Below are 21,905 nucleotides of genomic sequence, written 5' to 3' on the forward strand. Positions count from 1 at the left end.
GCTGCTGGATATTGAGCGGTTGAGAGGAAAGGCCCAGTGCATCAAGATTCTCGCAGTCGTTCGGACAGCACACGCTGACGTCAGATTTTTATGATTTGAAAAAGAAATGGAGGGGCGGTCCCTACCGACAGGCGGGCCCACGGTAATCCGGAGAATCTTCGCTCCCGTGGCTCGCGGGCCGCGGCGCCGCTGAGCCAACCGAAGCATTTCGCCTCGCGGCCACATTCTGCCCGCCGGACTCCACCACCAGCCGCTGGCACCCCCGCCGATCCAGGCAGCAGCCACCGCCGCCGCCGCCGCCATGTCCGGCTGCCCCTGCTCCACCTCTGCCTCCGCCTCCTCTCCACTCTCCCTCCTGCCCGCTCCCAGTTCCGTCCCCGCCGCCTCCAGGCGCAGCACCGTCGCCTTCCCCTCCTCGCGCGACCCACGGAGCGGCTGGACGCGACGGAGAGGCGTGCGCGCGATAGTCGCGGCGAGCAGCGGCAGCAAGGACGAGAAGGCGGAAGCGGGGGAGGAGGAAGGAGATCCGGCGTTCAACCCGTTCGGATTCGTGACGGACAACCCGTCCAGCCGCAGCGCCATCCAGCTGCCAGCGTCGCCCGCCCAGGACGGCAATGTCGGCCAGATGCTCTACGTAATACCGACCTGCCCATTCCTCTTGGTTGAGCCTTCTGGCTGTGCGTTTTAGCTGCTGATGACTGATCCTACATACATTGTTGCGTGCAGAGGACGGAGGACAAAGGGAGGGAGTACGGCAAGAGCGTGAGATCTGGGGAGTTTCGATGGTTCGTGAGGCAAACAGGTAATTTGCTTCTTCATCTTCGGGCTGCTGAGATGACTTTCATGCGGTAACATTGTGTTTGACGAGGGTACGTAGTGTGCAACTGTGAATGCCAATTGGTTTGCAAGAATAAAACCACATTTTTTATTTATGAAAAAGTGTGGCAGACCTTTGGGGAACTGAAACTCTCTCGAAACAAGTGTTGGCTTTTTTGTTGCAATTTATATATGATGTATCCTCACTTTTGATAATAAACACGAAAATAAAGCTTGTTGCTGCTGCTATAAAATTGATGTTTCAGGTTTTGTGTGTGCTGCGTTCTGTTCTTCAGTATATAAGGATCATCAGAATATTTGTTCCATGTTCTGTAAACACAATCCTCGTGTAATGGTTAGTTTTCATACAATTCGCAATGCGATTGTAGGTTCTCCTGATTCACGGCGTGGGACTATTATGTTTCTTCACGGTGCTCCAACTCAGTCATTTAGTTATCGCACGGTTATGGCTCAGGTTAGCTTCATTGACCACGTATTCCATACCGTAGTATGAAACAACTAGCCCTTCTTATTTTGCCTTGCTTAAAAACAACATTAATAATATTTGAACTGGTCACTTATAAAGATAGCTGCATGTTTTTGGTGCAACCAACCATTCCAGCCTCTAAGCAGCTATTGATCTTACTAGATGGCAGATGCTGGCTACCATTGCTTTGCGCCTGACTGGATAGGATTTGGGTTCAGTGAGATGCCACAGCCTGGATATGGATTCGATTTCAAAGGTGATGAAATGTCTGTGGAATTCCTGGTACAAATATGTCTATAAAACTAACCAAAGACGCATGTATGTTCTACCATTTGTAGAAGAGGAGTTCCACAAGGCATTTGATGAACTTCTTGTTACTCTAAATATCACTGAACCATTCTTCTTAGTTGTCCAGGTACATATTTGGAAGATTTCGGAAAATCCTTGCCATGGAAGTTCTCATATGGACTGTCTGAATCATTTCATTCATTTCTTTGTAGGGATTTCTTGTAGGTTCTTATGGTCTGACATGGGCATTGAAGAACTCGAACAAACTTCTTAAGGTAGCAATCCTTAACAGCCCACTTACTGTTTCTTCCCCAGTGCCTGGAGTCTTTAAGCAGCTCAGGTCAGCTACTTATGCTTCTCTTTGTTCCTTAATTCTAGTTGTTCTATGTTGTAAATTCAACCAGCGTGCTTCGGTAGATTTCAAAACTATGAGTCCAAACATTTAAACAGCTCAAATCGACAACTAAATTGACTTGGAACACACACATATGCTCTATTGCTGCCATATCTTTTTTGTTTTTTAACAGAACTTTTTCATCTATTGGGTCTTATTTTGCGTACAGTGTGATGATATCTATTGCGCCCAGTGGTTTCACTTTTCAATCCAAAATATATTTTTGGCAAGCTGGTGGTGTTATAGATGTTTATTTCACCTAAATTTTTCTTATTTTTCACTAATATTTTAGTTAATATTCTTTTCTTGCCGGTAAGTTTATACTTATGTATGTGAACTGAGGGAATCTTTTTTAATGCAGGTTTCCACTTGTGGGCGAATTTACCTGCCAAAATGCTATCCTGGCTGAGAGATTCATTGAAGCAGGTAGCCCGTATGTATCCTTGTCGCAGAAACTCTGTTTATTATACCATGCCAGTTTTGTTAGCACTAGCACTCTTTGTTTCCTGCGGAACTGCATGCTGCCTGAAACAAGAGAACAACTTCCGTTTATTCTCCAAATGATGCTATTTTGTGTTCATACCATCAGTACCTCTGTAGCAGTGTACCATCAGTACCTCCAGGTGAGAAATTTGCATTTGAACCCCATTTTGTTTGACAGGTACGTGCTGAAGTCAGAGAAGGCCGACGTATACAGATTGCCATATCTATCAAGTGGTGCACCTGGATTTGGTTTGTCCTTACTCGCAGTCTGCTGGTTTTATTACGTTCATTTTCTATTGTCTCTAGGCATGAAAAGAAATTTAAATTACCAAACCAGAGAATCTAGTTTTGCTAACAAAAGGAATACAAGTTTTACATGGGATACCACCCATTATTTAACATGCTTTGGTAACTTTAAATGACCTGAACCCATGCATCGTCATAAGTCATAATTATATATACTCATGCCTTCCCCTCGTGAAATTGTCTTCACGATATATCTATGCATATTGACTAACTATCCTGCTATCTGGAAAGCTATCTTATCCAAGGAAAGGTAGTAGTCATACTTTCGCTCTTTGGGACTATCTTATCCAAGTACTTTCCTCTTTGCCTATGCATTTTTGTTTCGCGCAATTGCATATGTGCTTTCATTCATTGGAAAAAAATCAAATAGAACCCCACTCGATGGAAAATGCTACACTGATTATATTATAATGTTTCGGTTGGCTTGCCATTTTTCTTGAATAAAATTGGTTAGACTTCCAAATTACTAGTTCTGACTTGTTTGGCAACCTTAACATCTCACTCTTGTATTTCTTTTGTTTTTGTAGCATTGCTTGAAGCTGCGAGGAAGGCCAATTTTCAAGATGTATTAAGCAGAATTTCGGCTGGATTTTCATCCAACAGGTAGACTTATCCTCAAAACAATTAATTAAAACAGACAGGCTGTGTCTCTACGCAAGGCTTGGTGTAGTAAGCTCTAGTGTCACTCACTAGTCATTCTGAAGTCTTAACACATGCACCCAATATTACTATCAGACAGGCAAATTACTTATCGAACGTTTCTCCTGTGCTGAAACCATCTTCTGGGCAATTTGCTGCAGCTGGGACAAACCAATATTGCTGGCATGGGGGGAGTCGGACAAGTACCTACCGCTCTCAATAGCCGAGGAGTTCAAGAAAAACAATCCATCAGTGGTGAAACTGAAGCCCATCGAAGGAGCTGGTCACATGCCGCAAGAGGACTGGTAATTGCTTCTGTGTGGCAGAGTAAATTCTGTCGATTTGTGTCCTGCTCCTCCACCTGCACCTTATTACAGTATTCATGTACTTCTTTTTCGGAACGGAAACAACAAAACCATCCCGGTGCAAAAGGATGCACCCGCGCCACGAGTATTATTCATGTAGATTATTACCCAGTTTCTGAAAATCACAATACATGGGTACCATACACTGTGTGCTAACATTCAGTCTAGTCTAATCTAGACGCGTTATACTAGATTGTATGGTTGTGCTGATCACTGACGCGGTTCGTGCTATGCAGGCCAGAGAAGGTGGTGGCGGCCCTGAATTCCTTCCTGTATTAGTCTATTCATTGACGGAGGTCATCATACAAGGTTAAAGATGTGGTTGATCAGTTGGTATATACGTACGTCATATATAAAATTGTACAGTTCAGATGCACAGTATGTAAATGAAAGGGTTGAGGACAACTTGCGTGTAATATGTGTGCGAGTAAATGTATGTATACGACGGCATGATCTTCAGTTACCCAGTAGTGCGGTTATTCACTTGAACCGACATTGCCCTCATCTGTGTCAGAAACTGCATTTTGGCATTGGTTGGTTAGCTCGAGCCTCCTGGCGAGGAGTTTTTCTTCTTCTTTTTTTGGACCGGGTATAACCTCTTTCCATTGACTGAATAACGTAAATACAGCAAACTAAGTGTAGCTTGATGGTTAGGTTACTTGTTGTGGAACCAGTCCATCAGAGTTCAAGTCCTAGACTTTGCACCGGTGGTCGCAATCTATGGCATTTTGTGGGGTGCTCATAGAGATAGGGTGTGCCGTGTGTTCATAAGATTGAGTGTATGTGCGTGAAAGAATAACGGAAATACGAATATCCGGATCTCCTGGGCGAGGAGATAGTAGATGTGCTTGTGAGGCCGGCGGCCGGTTGCCCGTGTAGCCACTAGCCAGCGCCGTGAACAGACCCCGGCCGAGGGTCGCTCGTTGAACTTGGCAGGCTAGGTGTCTGGAAGGTGGACCAGGGGGCTGGTGTGAGCAGCTGCCCTCTGCTGCTGTTGCTTACTGTCATGGACATGGACTGACCTTGGTCGTAGCGCCTGCCGCTGGAGCTATCACCAGCCGCTGGCCTAGCACATGGGCGGGCATGGCACGCAAGGAGCCATGGACGAACAGATCGTATCCCTATCGATCGGAACTCTTCTGCCCTTGCCTGCTCCACACAAAAACTACAGATCTGCGCTGCTGTGTGGAGGAGATCCTGACCAAAGGCGACCCTGGCGCCATTGGCGGCATGCATGCATGCATGCGGCCCCGCCGTCTCCCTGTGTCTGCCTTGTTCCCTTCGACGAAGCCATCCCATCGTCACATGAGCTCCCAACGTACGTACGCAGCGCATTCATGGAGAAAATGCCCATACCCCATACGGCAGCATTCGCTGGTTGGCTCACGTACGTACCATCGCCCGGGACGCGGCCATGCATGGACCACCGGCCGGCCAGCCGGAGCTGCCATCGTGCCGTGTCATCCTTGCCAGTCACACATCATGCAATGTCCAAATCTAACACAGCCTCGAACGCAGCATCGTGCAATTTCGAACACACGCATGCACACCGTAAAAGTAAACCAATCGGGAATTGCGGAATCGTGTGTGCATCTCGCTTTACTTTTTCACGGCACACCCGCGATCTGCTGCAATATGGTGGCAATGCTGCCAGTATAAAAATGCACGTAACACACGCGTGGCAACGGCTCCAAATCAAGCTACAGCTAGCTAGCGCGCAAGAATGGCCCGCCTCGGCACCACCCCGTCGGTCCTCGCGCTCCTCCTCGCCGCGGCGACGCTCTCCTCCGCCGCGTTACCCACGGCCGGCGGCGCACCACGTAGGGTGCTGTGGACCAAGGGCGTCCCGGCCGACCCGTTCTGCCCGTGGGAGGCCGTCAAGTTCGGCGCGTGCGCGGCGGTGCTCGGCCTCGCTGACGCGCAGGCCGGCGCGCAGCTCGGGAGCGAGTGCTGCCAGCTCGTGGGCGGGCTCGCCGCGGCGGAGGCGGCCGCGTGCCTCTGCGTCGCCGCCAAGGAGGGCGTGCTCGGCCTCGTCTCCGCCGAGTGGTCCGTCGGCGTCGAGCTCCTCGCCAGCGCCTGCAAGACGGACATCCCCGACGGCTTCAAGTGCGTGTGACATTGTTTCGTTTGGTGTAAGCGAGCGCCCATGCATTCATGCAGCGCTGTCTGTGTGTCGAAGCGAAAAGATAGCTCAGTTTCATTGACTTCTACTGTAAACATTTTTTTTTATTTTTACTGTAAACATTTTGCTTCCTAGTTCCCAGTGTATGCAAATGCAATGACATGTTTTGCATGGACTATACATGAATCAATGCCAAGTTAATTTCTTTGCTTGATACGAAGGAGATACTACAATTTCTTTACTTGACTTTGAGTAATACTCCCTCCATTCTCAAAAGGAAGACATATAACTTTTGGCTCAAGTCAAACTGTGCAAAATTTGACCAAGTTTGTAGAAAAAACTGCCGACAACTACAATACTAGAGTAGGCTTGCTCTCATTTGAAGACAGTAAAGCTTGCCGGTCGTTTGTGTTGGTACGACCATCTTTTCTTTACCCACCCACCATTGTCACCACAAAATGGGCAGGGGTGTAGTGTCAAAAAACGTATTGCATTATGGGACATACTGAGTATGTTTTTGTCCCTCAAATTCCCTAGAAGTATAGATTTAGTCCTTCAAAAGAATTTCGTAAACATTTGGTCCCTCGAGTCTCAAAACCGGCTAAGCTTCGTCCAAAACCAGACCATCTTTGACCGGGTTTGACCGCCATATAGTTTGTGCTTGATGAACAGTAAATTTAAAATAATCAAAGCACATTTGAAAAAAAAATTAGCTTCCAATATGCTCAAGTACGGAAAGGTGCGTGCAAATTTTTGTGGCGTTCGGACGATTGAGAAGCTCGTGGCAAAAGTAAAATATAAATCTACTCTAGTTGAACAGTAAATTCAGAAAAAGAAATAGCAAAACATTTTTAAAATTTGGAAATTTTGTGGCAACCAAGATGCTTGGTTGCGCTAGGTGCGTACAAAGTTTTGCAAATAATCTGAGGATCTCTATCAGTATAAAAAACAATTTTTTGCTATTTTTTTGTGAGCCAAATTTGTTTTTTTTTCACGAGCTCCTCGAATGTCCAAACATGAAGAAAATTTGCGCGCACCTTGCGAACCCAATCATCTTGAACGTAAAAGAAGAAACATATTCTTTTAAAAATAATTATCTATTTTTTTATTCATTGTTCACCTAGAGCATATTTACAGTTGTTTTTTATCTTGCCACGAGCTCCTTGAGTGTCCAAACACCACGAAAGTGTGTACGCTCCTTGCGCACCCGGGCATATTGGATGCCAAAAAAGTTTAGATTTTATTTTTTAATTTGTTCACTATTTGTTTTGAATTTACTGTTCATCTGGCATAGGTGACGAGGCGGTCAAACCCGGTCAACATGGTCAAAATCTGGTTTGGACAAAATTTACCTGATTTTGAGATTTGAAAGACCAAATTTTTTCGCCACCATATTCATATACGTAAGTCTCACCCCACCAAATTTTATACAAGAATGATGATGTATATTCCCCCGTCCCGAATATATGGCACATTTGATTTTTCACTGTCCCCCTAGTTCATTACTTTGACTACAATTTTTTTACTACAAATCTCACATGTAGAATGCTTACAAAATTGGGATGATACATACGATGAAAAAGTATTTACAAGCTAGGTAGAACCATACCATTTAATTAACTGCCACTTAATTAATGAATTCCCTTTTTTCCCCGCAAAAAAAAAAGAACCATACCATTTGTACATGCTAAACTCGTACACTTTCACAAAGATTAGTGGTCAAATTTGTAAACAATGACGTGCGGTACATTGCGGGACGGATGGAGTACAAAGCTTGCGATCCGTGGTCGTTGCAAGGCATCCGATGAGGGGGAGAAACAGGATGGCCATCACATGCATCAGGTCGTTCGTACCTTGATCCCCATGATCCTGGACCCCGTCGGTCCATCTTTCACCGGTTCGTTTTGATGTGACGGAGCACCGAACTTGCGTACTACTCGAGGCAAATTGGAAGTGTGGGTGTGGCAGGAAACGCCCATGACCGCTGGCCCCGGCGCCTGTGTACATGGTACAGGAGAGCTGTGGTGCCGATTAAAGTTTACACGTTATATATGGAACCTGCCAGATACTCCGTCCGTTTCAAAATATAGTGCTTCATTTATTCTCGTGCTTCAACTTTGACCATAAATTTAACCAACGAGACCGACTGTGGCGGGAGCAAAAGTTATACCAATGAATTCGTATTCAAAAGAAGTTTTTAATTATATAATTTTTTCTCCCGCCGCAGTCGGTCTCATTGGTTAAATTTATGGTCAAAGTTGAACCTCGGATAGCGCGGGCGGACTATATTTTGAAATGGAGGGAGTACACGCTAATTAGTGTGGATCGGAGTAACAGTATCAAATTTGGTTGGGGTCTTCTTTCTTTTTCGAGTGCCGGATTCTTCACGTAGACCACACCTCGTGTTATCTCGTTATTCATGCTGCTCTGTACAGTTCCAGTGGGGGCATCGGGCCGGTGGACATGCGTTCAGGCCGAAAGATAATCTTCGTTGGCTTGTAAACGTTGCATTGTGACACTGTTTGGTTACGTGCATGGTCAAAGGCTTGTACTTGGTGAGAGTTTTTTTGAGAGAGGGAGTGGGTGGGGGGCACTACCGCAATTTTTATATTTCCCAAGTGCCTGAAAAACTCAGTGAAAGTCGATTCCCACTCGGCAGAGAGTTTGCCGAGTTCAGCTCTCAGCAAACATAAAGAAACACGGCAACGGCCATTTTTTCAGCAGTCGGAACTCATTTCTAGTGGAGCCGCTATGTAGTGGAGTCTCCTCATTGCCAATGCACGTACCTAACATACTTATGAAACAATTAAATATTTAGTACGTGTATAATGAAATTGACGGAAATATGACTTCAACAATTGAGATTTGTGTGCATATTTACAAGTTTTTGAATTATATTGATAATTTCTTAAACAAAAGAAATATTTAGTACGTGCATGAGATGTTTCTGAATTTGATTGAAGTATGATTGACACAATTGAAAATTTTGTGATATCCATGAAATGATTCTAAAATTGGTTGAAATACAACTAAAATTATTGAAGTTTGTGTTGTTATTTATGAAATACATTTCAAAAAAATGAAACGATTAAATGGCACTGAAACAATTCATAAAAATGAACAAATTGTTTTTCAATGTCACAAAGATAAATGAAGTTAGCTAAAAATGATAGGAACATTATCTTGTAAACATTTCATTTGAAACAATCAAAATGTTTTGGCACACATATGAAATGTTACCAACATTGATTTAAAATACCGTGATTAAAATGTTACGTGCATGGCCTGGTGAAACTTTCTTAGAGAGAGATATATATTATTGGGTTTCTAATGGAACCTCTATGCAGTGGAGTCTCCTCATTGCCAACACACGTAACCTAACATATACTTATGAAATAATCAAAATGTTTAGTAATGTTTAGTACATGTACAATGAAATTGGCTGAAATACGACTTCAACAATTGAGATTTGTGTGCATATTTATATGCTTCTGAAATATATTGATACTTTTTTTAAACAAAGAAATATTTACCGTGTGCATGAGATGTTTATGAATTTGATTGAAGTGTGACTGACACAATTGAAATTTGTATGATAACTATGAAATGTTTCTTAATTGATTGAAATATGACTAAAATTATTGAAGTTTGTGTGGTTATTTATGAAATACATTTCATACTTTTTTTGAAACAATGAAATGTCACTGAAACAATTCATAAAAATGAACAAATAGTTTTTCGGTGTCACAAAGATAAATGAAATTAGATAAAAATGACAGGAACATTATTTTTGTAAATATTTCATTTGAAACAATTAAATGTTTGGCACACGTACAAAATGTTACCAAGATTGATTTCAAATACGATGATTAAAATTATACTTACAATTTAAACGTGTTAAAAAAAATGTATCGGGGTTGGTCTGTTTCTGAATCTCTTGTCGTAAGAATTTCATATGCATAAATATATCAAAATTTTGGCTTCAGTCAGGTCTGGCAAACACATGACCATGGGCGTACGAGGCAGGATGAGTACTTCGGACTAGTTTATGTGTTCCTCATGCAAATGATCATATTTTTCCGTCTGCAATACAGGTAAAAGATATTGTGTTGTTCAGTTGTTTACAGGAAATCCACGGAGTACAAGCAGGTTTCTCTAGGGCTAGGCTGAGACGATGCAGCGTTACGTGCTTCTAGCCTTCGACTCGCCTTCGGTTATCATCTTCCTCCATTTGACGCCCATGTTGCCACCAGCGGCAGGGAAGTCCACGGCTCATCCTTGAGTACGCACCGCACAGCACATGTTCGATGAAATGCTGTAGCAGCTCAAGCTCACTCCGGCCATGTCCGAACAGCGTGGCCACACCGCCAACGGCGCATTTCCGTCCGGGACGCTCCACGACCTCCTCGCCGTTCCTCCATCCTCTCCTCAACCCGTAGGCCGGTACCTCTGCGGCGCCGTGGCTAGCTGCGACTTGTGTGTGTACGCACGCCGACGCGCAAAACCTGTTCGATGAAATGTCAAGCATGCAGAAATAACCATGGGGTAATTAATCTCTCACACATGTCATATGATTACTCAATCCCATGAAGACAGCTACACGAGATCTCTGCCCGGCCCGTCTCTCTCCGGATACACATGCGACCAAATACCCGCCCATGCCACTCGCCACAAACTTCGCTTGCTGGCTAGCTAGCTAGGGCCGGCCTGGTTGCCGAAACGATGCGTGCGGCCAAACACGGCGGCGGTGTCAGCCAGGCACGTCGATCCTGGCTCGGTCGATCGGGTGGAAGAGGATGAATCACGAGGCGACCCGCGTACGTCCCATCGCGCTGAACTGGCCTCGCTCGATCCTGTCTGGTGAGCGCGGCCACGTACGTCCCCGTCACATGAGCATGCACGACCTCGATGTCATGTGCTGGCTGGCCTCTGCGCGCCGGTCGGTATGCGTGTGTGGATGTAGGTTAGTAGCATGAGATGAGATGTGTGTGACTAGACTAGACTGCCCGATGGAACATTTTAGCCGGGCTTGGCGAGCAAGATCGATGCAAAAGGTAGGTGTTGTTTGATTGATTGCTCGCTTGCTTCAGGAAGTGTCGACGCTCACATGCATGCAAAATGCAATTGCAATGCTGAACCGATCGATCGAGATCGAGGCATTGGGATCGAGCTCTCTTCCCTTCCCGGCAGATGCTGAGGGGGTCTTCGCTCAGTCAGTATCCGCTAGCTAAGAGGTCGAGATGATTGGAGTACTGGCCGGACACCTCCAAACATGACACTGAAGGGACACAGCTTTCTTACTGTGAAGCAGACAGGGACACCCAACTGGCCAGCTCGGCCACTCTGCATGCATGTAAGCAAGGCATCTCAGAATACGTACCTGAAGTCCTGAACTGCCCATAGCTGAAAGTGCAGCTTGTGAAGTTGAAATGAACGAACATATGCTGTGCATGAACTGCTCATAGCTCCTGAATTCCACTGCCACAAAACCAGAAACTTCAATTCCACCCATCGTTTCTGCACTCTTCTTGCTGAGCTCCTGAAAGTGCAGGTTCAAGTGTTCAACTGAACGAAGGTCTGAAACTGAACCCAGCGCGCGAGGAAGACGAACACAGACAGAACACACGACACTGGTACCTATCGATTACACGTACACAACACATATCCAGCCCTAGTTCTAGGCCCAACCATGGAAGCAACTAGGTACGTTACGTAGCTCAGAAGGCGCATCACGCTAGCTCAGCTAGGCCGCAACGCAATCATGCAGCGCGAGGGCGGGCGCGGACAAGCGCGAATCACACGCCGGCCGCGCCTCTTTTGGCCGCTTCGGCAACCCGCCAAGCCGGCCAGCTGCACTGGCGATCACCCACCCCCCACCGCCGCTGCGCCTCCACGTGACCGGTCCGGCAGCCGGCCGGTTGGGTTGGCTCCGCCAGCCATCCGCACTGCATGCCATTGCCACCGCACACCAATGGCATCGCGCGCGCTGCAATAATTCCCGTGCGTGCCCCACGCCCGGCACCCGTCACGCGCGGGCGCCTATAAAAGCATGCTCTAGACCGGAGACACAGGCACAGCAGCACCCCACGTAACACGGACTCGGTCGATCGGAGGTAGCTGCCTGCAATGGAGTCCACGAAGATCTCCGCGCTGCTGGTGCTCGCCATGCTCGCGCTCTCCTCGCCCACCGTCGTGCTCGCGTGCTCCCCCGCCTCCGGGTGCGGCAGCGGCACCCCGTCGAGCGGCACACCCTCGGCCGGCGGCGTCAGCATACCCCCGGTCATCGGCGGTGTCGTTGGCACCGTCACTCCGATCATCGGCGGCGCCGCCCCGACCGTGGGCGGTGTCGTCGGCAAAGTCACCCCGGTCGTCGGCGGTGTCGTCGGCAAAGTCACCCCAGTCGCCGGCGGCGCCGTCCCTACCGTCGGCGGTGTTGTCGGCAAGGTCACCCCGGTCGTCGGCGGCATGGTCCCTACCGTTGGCGGTGTCGTCGGCAAAGTCACGCCGGTCGTAGGCGGCGCCGTCCCTGCCGTCGGTGGCGTGGTCTCTCCTGTCGTCGGCACCGTAGGCGGCGCCGTCCCTGCCGTCGGTGGCGTGGTCTCTCCTGTCGTCGGCACCGTAGGCGGCGCGGTTGGCGGCGTCCCCGCCGTCGGGGGAGTTGTCACTCCCGTCATCGGCGTCGTGACTCCCATCATCGGCGGCTCCCCGTCCCCCAAGAGCCGCCACGGCGGACGCAAGGCGTGCCCTCCCTCACCCCCGACCCCCACCCCGACTCCCCCGACGCCCACCCCGGCGCCGACTCCCCCGACGCCCACGCCGAGCCCCACGCCCTCATCCGACACGTGCCCGATCGACACGCTGAAGCTGGGCGTGTGCCTGGACCTGCTCGGCAACGAGCTGCACATCGGCGACGCCAGCGTCAAGTGCTGCCCGCTGGTGCAGGGCATCGCCGGGCTCACCGCCGCGGCCTGCCTCTGCACCGCCATCAAGGCCAAGGTGCTCAACCTCGCCCTCTACGTGCCGCTCGCCCTCCAGCTGCTCGTCAACGACTGCGGCTGCGCCGTGCCCCCGGGCTACACCTGCGCCTGATCCGTCCGTCCATTCCACATCCGACGCGCATAATTTAAGCCGCAAGTTTGAAATCAAGGTTGTTGTTCGGTCGATGAAGCCACTCGCTTCTTGTTTGTTCATTTAGTACTACTACAATTTATTTTATTATTATTACTATTATTATCATCTTTCCGTTTGATATTCATCTTGTAAGATTTGTATATCCGGTTCCTATGGAAGGTGTAATTGTATTGTGTACCAACCTCAAACTGTTTATCCTGGTGATGTAATTCCATTCGAGTCTGCTGCTCCCTTGAACAAGAACTTCATTCTTCTACTGATTTCAAATTCAAAAAGTGACGGTTTCTACCCATGGTTGCACTATGATTTCAAAAGGTGATTCATTTTGGAGCTTGGGCTCCAAGCCTCCAAACTCCATGGGCTCTAGCCTCCAACCTCCATGGAGCCTGATATTTGAAAAAATCGGACATATGGATGTGCTCCATGTATGTAAATTTTCACTATCATATACTCCCTTCGTTCCTAAATGTAAGTCTTTTTTAAAGATTTTATTAATAAAGAACTACATACGAAGCAAAATGAGTGAAAATACACTTTAAAATATATCTATATACATCCGTATATAATCCCTTATTGGAATCTCTAAAAAGAGATATATTTAAGAACGGAGGGAGTAGGAGTAATTTAAGATGTGAGCTACACAGAAAGAAAAAAAAACAAATTCATGGATTTTTAGCACATGCGTTGTTTGCTATTAATATCCACGGATTTGCTATTAACAGAAGACGTGGTACAAAAACGGTTACAACAGAGGACGTGGTACAGTAAACCTATTGAGCAGCTAGCAGTATTTTAAATGAAAAATATGCGGTGGTATTTATCCCTATAAAACCATCTACGAAGACTTTTCAATATGTAACCAAGATTTACAGAAGAAAAGGAACTCGTAATACAGTGAGATGCGGTCCATAAATTAATTGCTTCGGCACGACGGTAACAGGTTTTCACGTGTCACGTAGCTCACAAAAGGTAGCACCATATTCATATCATATGTACAGATCGAACCCTACCAAGTAAACCAACTCCCGGGCTGAGGCTATTCTCCTTCCACCTGAAGCTTTTAAGATACCTATATCTCTGCACATCAAGAGCTAGAAGCAGCAGCAGCAGCAGACTCCAGAAGGCTCAGGTACTCCGCGATGGCCTGCCCTTCATTGGCGACGTCGATGTCATAGTCATCCAGGGCATCGCCCGTCAGCTCGTTGGCGAGCTCGTTCTCCATCGCCACGTCCCTGACCGGACCTTGCGCGTGACTCGCGCCCGCTTCTTCCTCGATCAAATCCTCCTCCTCCGCTTCATCGCCCATGTCTTGGTCTTGGTTCACAGCTTCTTCATTGGCCCCAGCTTCTGCATCGTTGGGCAAAGCTTCTGCCTCGTTGTTCGCAGCTTCTTCTTCGTTGTTCGCAAGCTGCTCCTGATTGTCGCCCTCGGCAGCGTTTAGATCTGGGATCTGTGGTGGGGCGTTACCCGCCGCTGCGGCAGCCAAAGGAGCAGCAGCCCCGGCTCCCAATGGTCCTGCACCCAAGACTGGCAAGACGTAGAAGGGGGTGTAAGTCTATTTCATCTGCGACGAGACGATTTATAGAAGAGTAATGACGAATGTGTTAAACCCATACATACCATGAAGTGGTCGTTTCCTCCTTGACTGAATTTTACTCTAGAGTGGAAATGACAGAACAAAAGGAAGTGTTAACAACTGCAGAGCATCTTGATAGGATAGGAGTAAGAAAAAGGAGGCAAATAACACCTACTTGTAGGGCACAGTTCAGTTCAGGATTTGTCAAAAGATCTAATGCTTTCTCAGCATCATTTTCATTTATGCGGAGTGCTTCTGCAGCAAGGTACTTCTCAAACCTGCAAAATTAAAACTGAGTTACAAACAGAAACAGGTCAAGTATCAGCATGAAGTTTCCTATAATACACTTTCTCCACAAGACAACTAAAGACACGTCTAAATCATTGTATGGCTGCTAGGAATAGATGTGTGAAATCTAAATAACCTTTAGATCCATCTAAGATTTCGATTCCCAGTAAAAAAAAGATATAAAAAATGGGACCCAAAAAATAAATCCTATATTGCTTCATAAAACATAATCTTCCAATATTGCTTTATATAAACGAAAATGCATCAGTGCATTTGAGCATGCAGCACACACTGGTGAGAATGCCCACTTCCATGTTTTGAGAAGTTCTGACAAAACTTATATACATGTACATTGTTGGATGTAGTTCGAATCTGCAAGTGTTGGTGCAAAAATAAAACTATCTATTTATGTGCTAGACAAAAAAGACAAACTGTTTACATTTATAGTTGTTGTTTACTTCTGTTCTTGTTTCTCATAAAAAGGTTAACCAGCTGAAAATGCTATCTTTTGCTACCTCTATGTGTCTGACTCTCTGTCACGCTATGTGTCTGACTCTCTGTCACGCGCACTCTGTGACACAACTGCCAATATTCGCATTGGCTCTCCTCGTAATAAGGAGGTCCATGCTTTTCCTCTCCACCGTAAAGAATAACCCCTAAAAATGCACACGACGCAGGCACTTTCTGTTAACCTGTCTTTATTTAGGCAAACGCATTACCATATAAGGAGGACCTTGCATGGCGTCCCGTCTAACTTGAGCAACATCGCATGCGCGCAAACCAAACCTCCCAATGGCATCCTTCTACGCAGCCATAGGTTTCATCCTCCCCTTCCTCCTCGCCATCGCATTGCCCCAATCTACTGGTTCCCCTGCCGTGGCGCCGTCGACCACCGGGTCGTTATCCATCGAGGACGCCTGCAAGCAGACCGCCAAGCTCTACGACGTCTGCATGGCGACGCTCTCCCCGGACCGGTCCTCCTTGACGGCTGATGCTGTGGGCCTGACCAGGGCGGCCATCCTGGCTGTCCAGAAGAACGCGTCCGAGACAGCCACATACCTCACGAACATCGATGAAGATGACAACTTCAATAAAACAGCACAGCTGCAACAATGCCTCGAGGACTGTGGGGAGCGGTAAGCAGCTAGCTCTGACGTACATGTGCGATCACCAAAGGCAACTTTAACGATGAATCATGGATTGCATGCTCTATCGATCATATATATGCATGCAGGTATGAGGCAGCCGTGGAGCAGCTGGCAGACGCGACAATCGCGCTGGACATGGGGGCATACGACGAGTCGCAGGTGCTGGTATCTGCAGGCCAGGCGGAGGTGAAGCTGTGCCAGAAGGGGTGCCAGGACTCACCAGAACACCAGAGCATCCTCATGGCGCGCAACACCGAGGTCGACCAGCTCTGCAATATCACTCTCGCTATCGCCAAGCTTATCCCCCGGTGACCGGACTCTGCTCGCTCATGGTGGTATATGACTGCCATATTGTCTTTTGAATACATGGTGGCTAGTGAATTAATTTATCTAGCAGATGGGAGCCAGACCTTCTGTGTAAACTAGCTGAATAGCCATATTTTACTATGTTAGATAACCATGCTGCGCAACATATTATGCTATCATCGTCATACTCAGTCGGGTCCACACCAAAAGATTAAGTTAGTTCATTTCATTTTCTTCAGTATACAAATTGACAATATGTGTTGCCCAAAATTGGCAGGTTTCACCTGTTCCAACATCGTGCACCAACAATGAAATTCATTTTTTTTCACAACTAAAGTGTCCCTTTTGATTCAACTCAAATCATCAGGTGCATACTCGGTGCATCCAGGTGCAGAAAATCCGCTCTCCATAGAACATTTCACATTGGATACAATGGAACATGAACAACATGGCAAAACTTACGATAACTAAGAAAATCATTCCGCACGAACGAAATGAACGAATTTCATTGCCTTTCATCACTAACATTGTTCCCTAATAAATATTTATTTCAACTGAACAACACGTAGATTTTCAACTACACTTTCTTGACAATCTGGTAAAAAAAGTTTTGAGTTTTTAGGGCCTGCTTGGTGCTTGCGATTTTGGTGGCCTACTTAAAACAATCTATTTTGTTATTTTACATAGTACTAACTGACTGAGAGCCTCTTGTTTGGACTTTCAACCCATAACAAGCATAGTTCGCTAGAAGTGGCAAAGAGCCCAGTGACAAGCATTGATGCAAAAGCATGGTGCAATAAAGCCAGATTGGTCGTTAGGCATCTGATCCTCAAACGTAGGACTATGGGGATTTCATGATAAAATCAACATCTATTTCTCAAATACATGTGATTCGTATAATATAAGACCAAAACACTCTTACCCGATAGTAGTCAAGCCTTTCAACTTCTGCATATCAACTGCCTTGTTCATGGGAGTTTTACCATATCTCCTTTGTTCCCTAGGATAACGCCAAACAAAATGTGCATAAGTCAGCAAAAAAGGAAAAGGAGAATGATACATAGAAGGGAAAGTAAGCCTCTCAATGTGAAGGTTACATTATCTCTCTCTGTGTCTCGATGTCCTGCTCCCTTCTACGAATTTTCTTTTCACGCTCCTCACATAAGAGATCAACAGAAGATTGAATATCATAGCCAGTCATCTTTAGGGCTCTTTTTGATGCTCGTGCGTCATAGCCCATATCCGTTAACATTGCTATAGCTTCATCTGGTACTTGCAGCTAAGTCAACATGCATTTACTCACTTAGTAGCAGCACTGATATGGTACTAAGGTCAGGGAAGTACAAAATAAGATACTAAAACTGACAACAAACAGAATTTACCTGCATATATTTAGATTGTGCAGAACTGAGAGAGCCACGTGCCTTTTCAGTATTACCATTATAATATGCTACCACTCCTTCCAAGAGCTCCAGCCTTACATAGCTGTTACATAGGCAGCAGTTTTGATACATCAGGAAACAATGTTAGTTAAAGCTAGAATGCTTAACAGGTCTCACTCTTGGGAGAGCCACCACTAATATCCTTCAACTTTTTCTTAACAAATATCAAATTAGAGGTGTGCATGCAACATCCATAGTGCCACATTGTGGGTACCACTAGTTGATTACACTATGAACGGGTGATCCTCTACTTTTCAGCTCTTCTTTCTTTCTAAATGCATCAATTAGTTATCTACACAATGAAAATACCCACTCTCTCCAAACAACTGTATAGTAAAAAAGAGATAGAAAAATGATAGTAGAAAAAGGATGGTAAGAGTCTTACAGAGCCAGATCTGCATGACGGGCTGCCTGGAGTAATCTGAAGCGCGTGGAATCTTTACCGTGTGAGAGTTCAAATCCTACCCTAGCCTTGTTTAGGCGAGCCCCTGCAACTTCTAAGCGTGATACATCACGAAGCATGAAATAGCACCAGACTATATCCAGTTGAAGCATTGGCACATTATCAACTCTCTGCAGAATATGAATGGAGTGTAAGTAAAATACTTCAGCACTCTATTTGACAGAGGTAACAGATAATTCTTCTCACGATTCAAGTTACCTCAATGAGTTTATTGTCACAAAGAGCGAAGGCTTCCTGGCAACACAACAGATGGGTCAGTCATTATACAGCTATTTAACCGACATGCTTCTTACAGTAGGGCAAAAACAATCACGTAAGGCAGTATACCTCGGACATCATCAAAACATCCAGTGCCTCCTTATACATGTTCTTCTTGATAAGAACTTTTGCCTTTTGATGAAGCATTAGAGCCATCTTCAAAGCCCTATAGATAGCACACACGATGAGCTGAATAGTGCAAACTATATGAGAAAACAACTGAACAGAAGGTTCAATGTATATTACTTCATATCATCTGCAGATCCAAACATCACTTTTTGTCCGCTCTGGTCCTCGAGAGCTATGTTGAAGTTTTCATCAAGGAGAGAGCCATCTGAATGCCTTTGAGATAATGCTTGTGCAGCATCCCTACAAAACATTATGGTAATCTATTACTGAGGAACAAACATTTGCTTCCCACCTATTTTGCGCTACTAACATTTTCTACAATACAAAACATGCAACTAATCATCACCATCACACTTTCAATCAAGGCATGCAATCTATCTGTAATCATGCAGCAGTAGGAGGTCTATCCCACAACTCATTATCTTCAGTTACTGAATTTGTGAGTTTCTGAATCATACAGACTGTCCATTGTGTTCTTCCTACCACTGAGAAAGAAACACTTGATTCCACACTACTTTGTGTTACTAGCATGTTCTACATTACATAACATGACACAGAACTAATTATGGATGTAAATTATGATCGAATTGACAATAATGTGTGCCTCCGCCATGTGGAGACACATCCTGTTGACTAGGGTCCTTGACTTGCCACAAAGAGTCAATGTCCTAATGGCGGAGAGTGCGATCTTATCTTTTGTCCCGGCAGTTAATATAATATACGTACAATAAAACAATGGCATCGGCGCTCATAATTTTAGACTGCCAAGCGAAGATCCCTGCTCGCGGCGACTGCGATTTTTTTCCTCCGAAAACAGGGGGGGGGGGGGGGGGGGGGGGGGGGCAAAATCCCCCTCGGGATTCGATCAGAGAGGAGCGGAGCGACCCTCACCAGAGCCTGACGAGCTTGTTGGAGTGCTCCTCCTCGGCCGCGGCGGCGGCGGCCTCGGCGGCGAGGGCCTTGCCACGATCGGGGGAGGCGAGGGTGGAGAGCACCTTGGCGTTGCCCTTGAGGCCGGCCTGCTGCAGCGAGACGCCGGCGGGGTCGTCCTTGAGCACGCGGCCGCCGAAGATGAGGCCGACGCGGTCGGGCTCCACGTCCCCGGCCCGCCGCGCCACCTCCGCCCGCAGCATCGGCACCGTCCAGGCGCCCAGCTCCACCTCCAGGGGGCCGGCCCACGCGCCGACCACGCGGATTCGATCCGCCGGCGGGGGCGCCGACGCCGAGGCCTCGCCGGACGCCATCGATCGGGTGGTCGATCGAGGGCTGGGGTTTTGGGCTCGGCGAGTTGTGGGGGATTTTGGTGCGGGTTTGGGGTTTGTTGATGGGGATTGGAACAGAAAACGAGCGAGAGTCGGTTTTTATGTAGGACTCGTTAGACTCCGGGTCTTCGGCGTGAGGATTCAGGGCCGGCCCATAAGAGCAACTCTAGCAGACCCTGCATTCCATCGGCCTGCAAAACGCGTTTACAATTCGTGCAAAATCGCTAAAAGCGACCATGTCTTGAGAACTTTTGAAATTTCTTCACGAGCAGTGCTAGCTCCTGGCTCAGTTCTTCAGGATCACCAAGTCTACTACTAGAATCTTCATCTTCATATTCAGAGACAGCCTTGACCTTCAGGGCACGTGATCTGCCATAGCTCGAACCATAGAGATCTCTCTTCTTAGCAAGCTGAAACTCATGAGTGTTTAGCCTCTCGAGGATATCAGCAGGATCAAGTGACTTGTAATCTCCACGTTCTTATATCATCAGTGCCAGAGTATCAAATGAGGAATCAAGCGATCTCAGCAATTTCTTCACCACCTCATGGTTGGTGATGTCAGTGGCACCAAGTGCTTGAAGCTCATTTGAGATGTCAGTGAGGCGATCGAAGGTTTGCTGAACATTTTCATTGTCGAGTCTTTTGAAGGGGTTGAAGAGATTGCGAAGAACGTCAACTCGAGAGTCACGTTGTGTTGACACTCCTTCATTGACCTTGGACAGCCTATCCCAGATAAGCTTAGTGGTTTCCAAAGCACTCACTTTTTCATACTACCCTTTGCTCAGATGGCCACATATGATGTTCTTCGCTTGGGAATTGAGTTGCTTGAATCTCTTCACATCAGCAGCGTTCACAGAAGGTGTGACAGAGGGAACACCATTTTCCACAACGTACCAGAGATCGTTATCAATTGCCTCAAGATGCATTCGCATCTTATTCTTCCAGTAGGGGTAGTCCGTCTCATCGAAGGTAGGACACCCAACAGAGACCTTGATCATACCTGCGGTCGACATAACTAAAACTCCAGGCGGTTAAACCAAAATCACACAGAACAAGGGAGTACCTTGCTCTGATACCAATTGAAAGTGCGTTATATCGACTAAAGAGGGGTGAATAGGCAGTTTTTATGAATTCTTCACTAAGGAATTTCAGGGTGAGGAAATTCCTAAGCAAAGAACTACTTGCAGCGGAATAAGTACTCAGATGCATACATGACATAGCATAAACATGGACATCATGATGAAATGAAAACAAAAACAGAGTACGGGAAGCGTAAGCACGGGATATGAAGACAAACAGACTGAAGAAATTGAACTGAGGAAATTGAGAAAGTCTCCAGTCAAAGTCTTCAAACAGATATGAACAAGCACACGACACAGATATGAGGAAATGAAAGAGTTGAGGAAATAGAACCAGTAGGCTTGGTGAAGACAATGATTTGGTAGACCAGTTCCAACTGCTGTGACAGTTGTACGTCTGGTTGGAGCGGCTAGGTATTTAAACCTGAGGACACACAATCCCGGACACACAGTCATCACCGTATTCTCCTTGAGCTAAGGTCACACAGACCTCGCCCAATCACTCGTGGTAAGTCTTCAGGTGACTTCCAAACCTTCATAAACTCGGTCACTCGGCGATCCACAATTTTCTCTTGGATGCTCTAGACCATGACGCCTAACCGTCTGGAAGATGCACAGTCTTCAAAGGTAACAAGCGTCGGATCCACGCAGGATCAATCTCTTCAGTGATGCTCAATCACTTTGGGTTTGTAGGTGTTTGGGTTTGGGTTTTCCTCACTTGATGATTTTCGCTCAAAGTCCTCGGAGGATGGGATGCTCTCAAATGACAAGTGTCAGGTTCTCTCGGAGCAGCCAACCAGCTAGTGGTTGTAGGGGGCGGCTATTTATAGCCTAGGGAGCAGCCCGACATGATAAGATATAAATGCCCTTCAATGATATGACCGTTAGGTGGGTAGATATTTTGGGACAGCTGGCGCGTAGCA

At 46.6% G+C, this 21,905-nt stretch overlaps 5 protein-coding genes across 5 annotated transcripts; 4 read left to right on the plus strand and 1 right to left on the minus strand.

The window, feature by feature from the left end:
• The first annotated feature begins 129 nt into the window (after positions 1-129).
• LOC109782262 (uncharacterized) lies at positions 130-4,281 on the plus strand. Its single transcript, XM_020340862.4, has 11 exons — positions 130-634; positions 727-802; positions 1,206-1,291; positions 1,466-1,559; positions 1,642-1,718; positions 1,804-1,931; positions 2,347-2,418; positions 2,647-2,717; positions 3,302-3,377; positions 3,575-3,718; positions 4,015-4,281. Exons 1-11 carry the CDS (start codon positions 302-304, stop codon positions 4,055-4,057), a joined length of 1,200 nt encoding a protein of 399 aa, XP_020196451.1. The 5' UTR covers positions 130-301; the 3' UTR covers positions 4,058-4,281.
• A 1,159-nt stretch (positions 4,282-5,440) lies between these two features.
• On the plus strand, positions 5,441-6,114 carry LOC109782227 (putative lipid-binding protein AIR1). The gene has a single exon (XM_020340837.4). The coding sequence runs from the start codon at positions 5,502-5,504 to the stop codon at positions 5,892-5,894; it is 393 nt and encodes a 130-aa protein (XP_020196426.1). The 5' UTR covers positions 5,441-5,501; the 3' UTR covers positions 5,895-6,114.
• Positions 6,115-11,749: 5,635 nt separating this feature from the next.
• LOC109782261 (uncharacterized) lies at positions 11,750-13,287 on the plus strand. The gene has a single exon (XM_020340856.4). The coding sequence runs from the start codon at positions 12,027-12,029 to the stop codon at positions 12,987-12,989; it is 963 nt and encodes a 320-aa protein (XP_020196445.1). The 5' UTR covers positions 11,750-12,026; the 3' UTR covers positions 12,990-13,287.
• A 560-nt stretch (positions 13,288-13,847) lies between these two features.
• On the minus strand, positions 13,848-19,973 carry LOC109782259 (uncharacterized). The gene is made up of 11 exons (XM_020340854.4): positions 19,533-19,973; positions 18,759-18,881; positions 18,582-18,678; positions 18,453-18,488; positions 18,177-18,364; positions 17,732-17,834; positions 17,447-17,628; positions 17,272-17,349; positions 14,783-14,885; positions 14,652-14,688; positions 13,848-14,558 (listed from the first exon to the last, which is right to left on the minus strand). Exons 1-11 carry the CDS (start codon positions 19,883-19,885, stop codon positions 14,116-14,118), a joined length of 1,743 nt encoding a protein of 580 aa, XP_020196443.1. The 5' UTR covers positions 19,886-19,973; the 3' UTR covers positions 13,848-14,115.
• Positions 15,430-16,538, plus strand: LOC109782260 (pectinesterase inhibitor). Its single transcript, XM_020340855.4, has 2 exons — positions 15,430-16,031; positions 16,130-16,538. Exons 1-2 carry the CDS (start codon positions 15,688-15,690, stop codon positions 16,353-16,355), a joined length of 570 nt encoding a protein of 189 aa, XP_020196444.1. The 5' UTR covers positions 15,430-15,687; the 3' UTR covers positions 16,356-16,538.
• Positions 19,974-21,905: the final 1,932 nt, after the last annotated feature.

This window comes from Aegilops tauschii, chromosome 2, assembly GCF_002575655.3.
Source record: "Aegilops tauschii subsp. strangulata cultivar AL8/78 chromosome 2, Aet v6.0, whole genome shotgun sequence".
Taxonomy (NCBI): Eukaryota; Viridiplantae; Streptophyta; class Magnoliopsida; order Poales; family Poaceae; genus Aegilops; species Aegilops tauschii.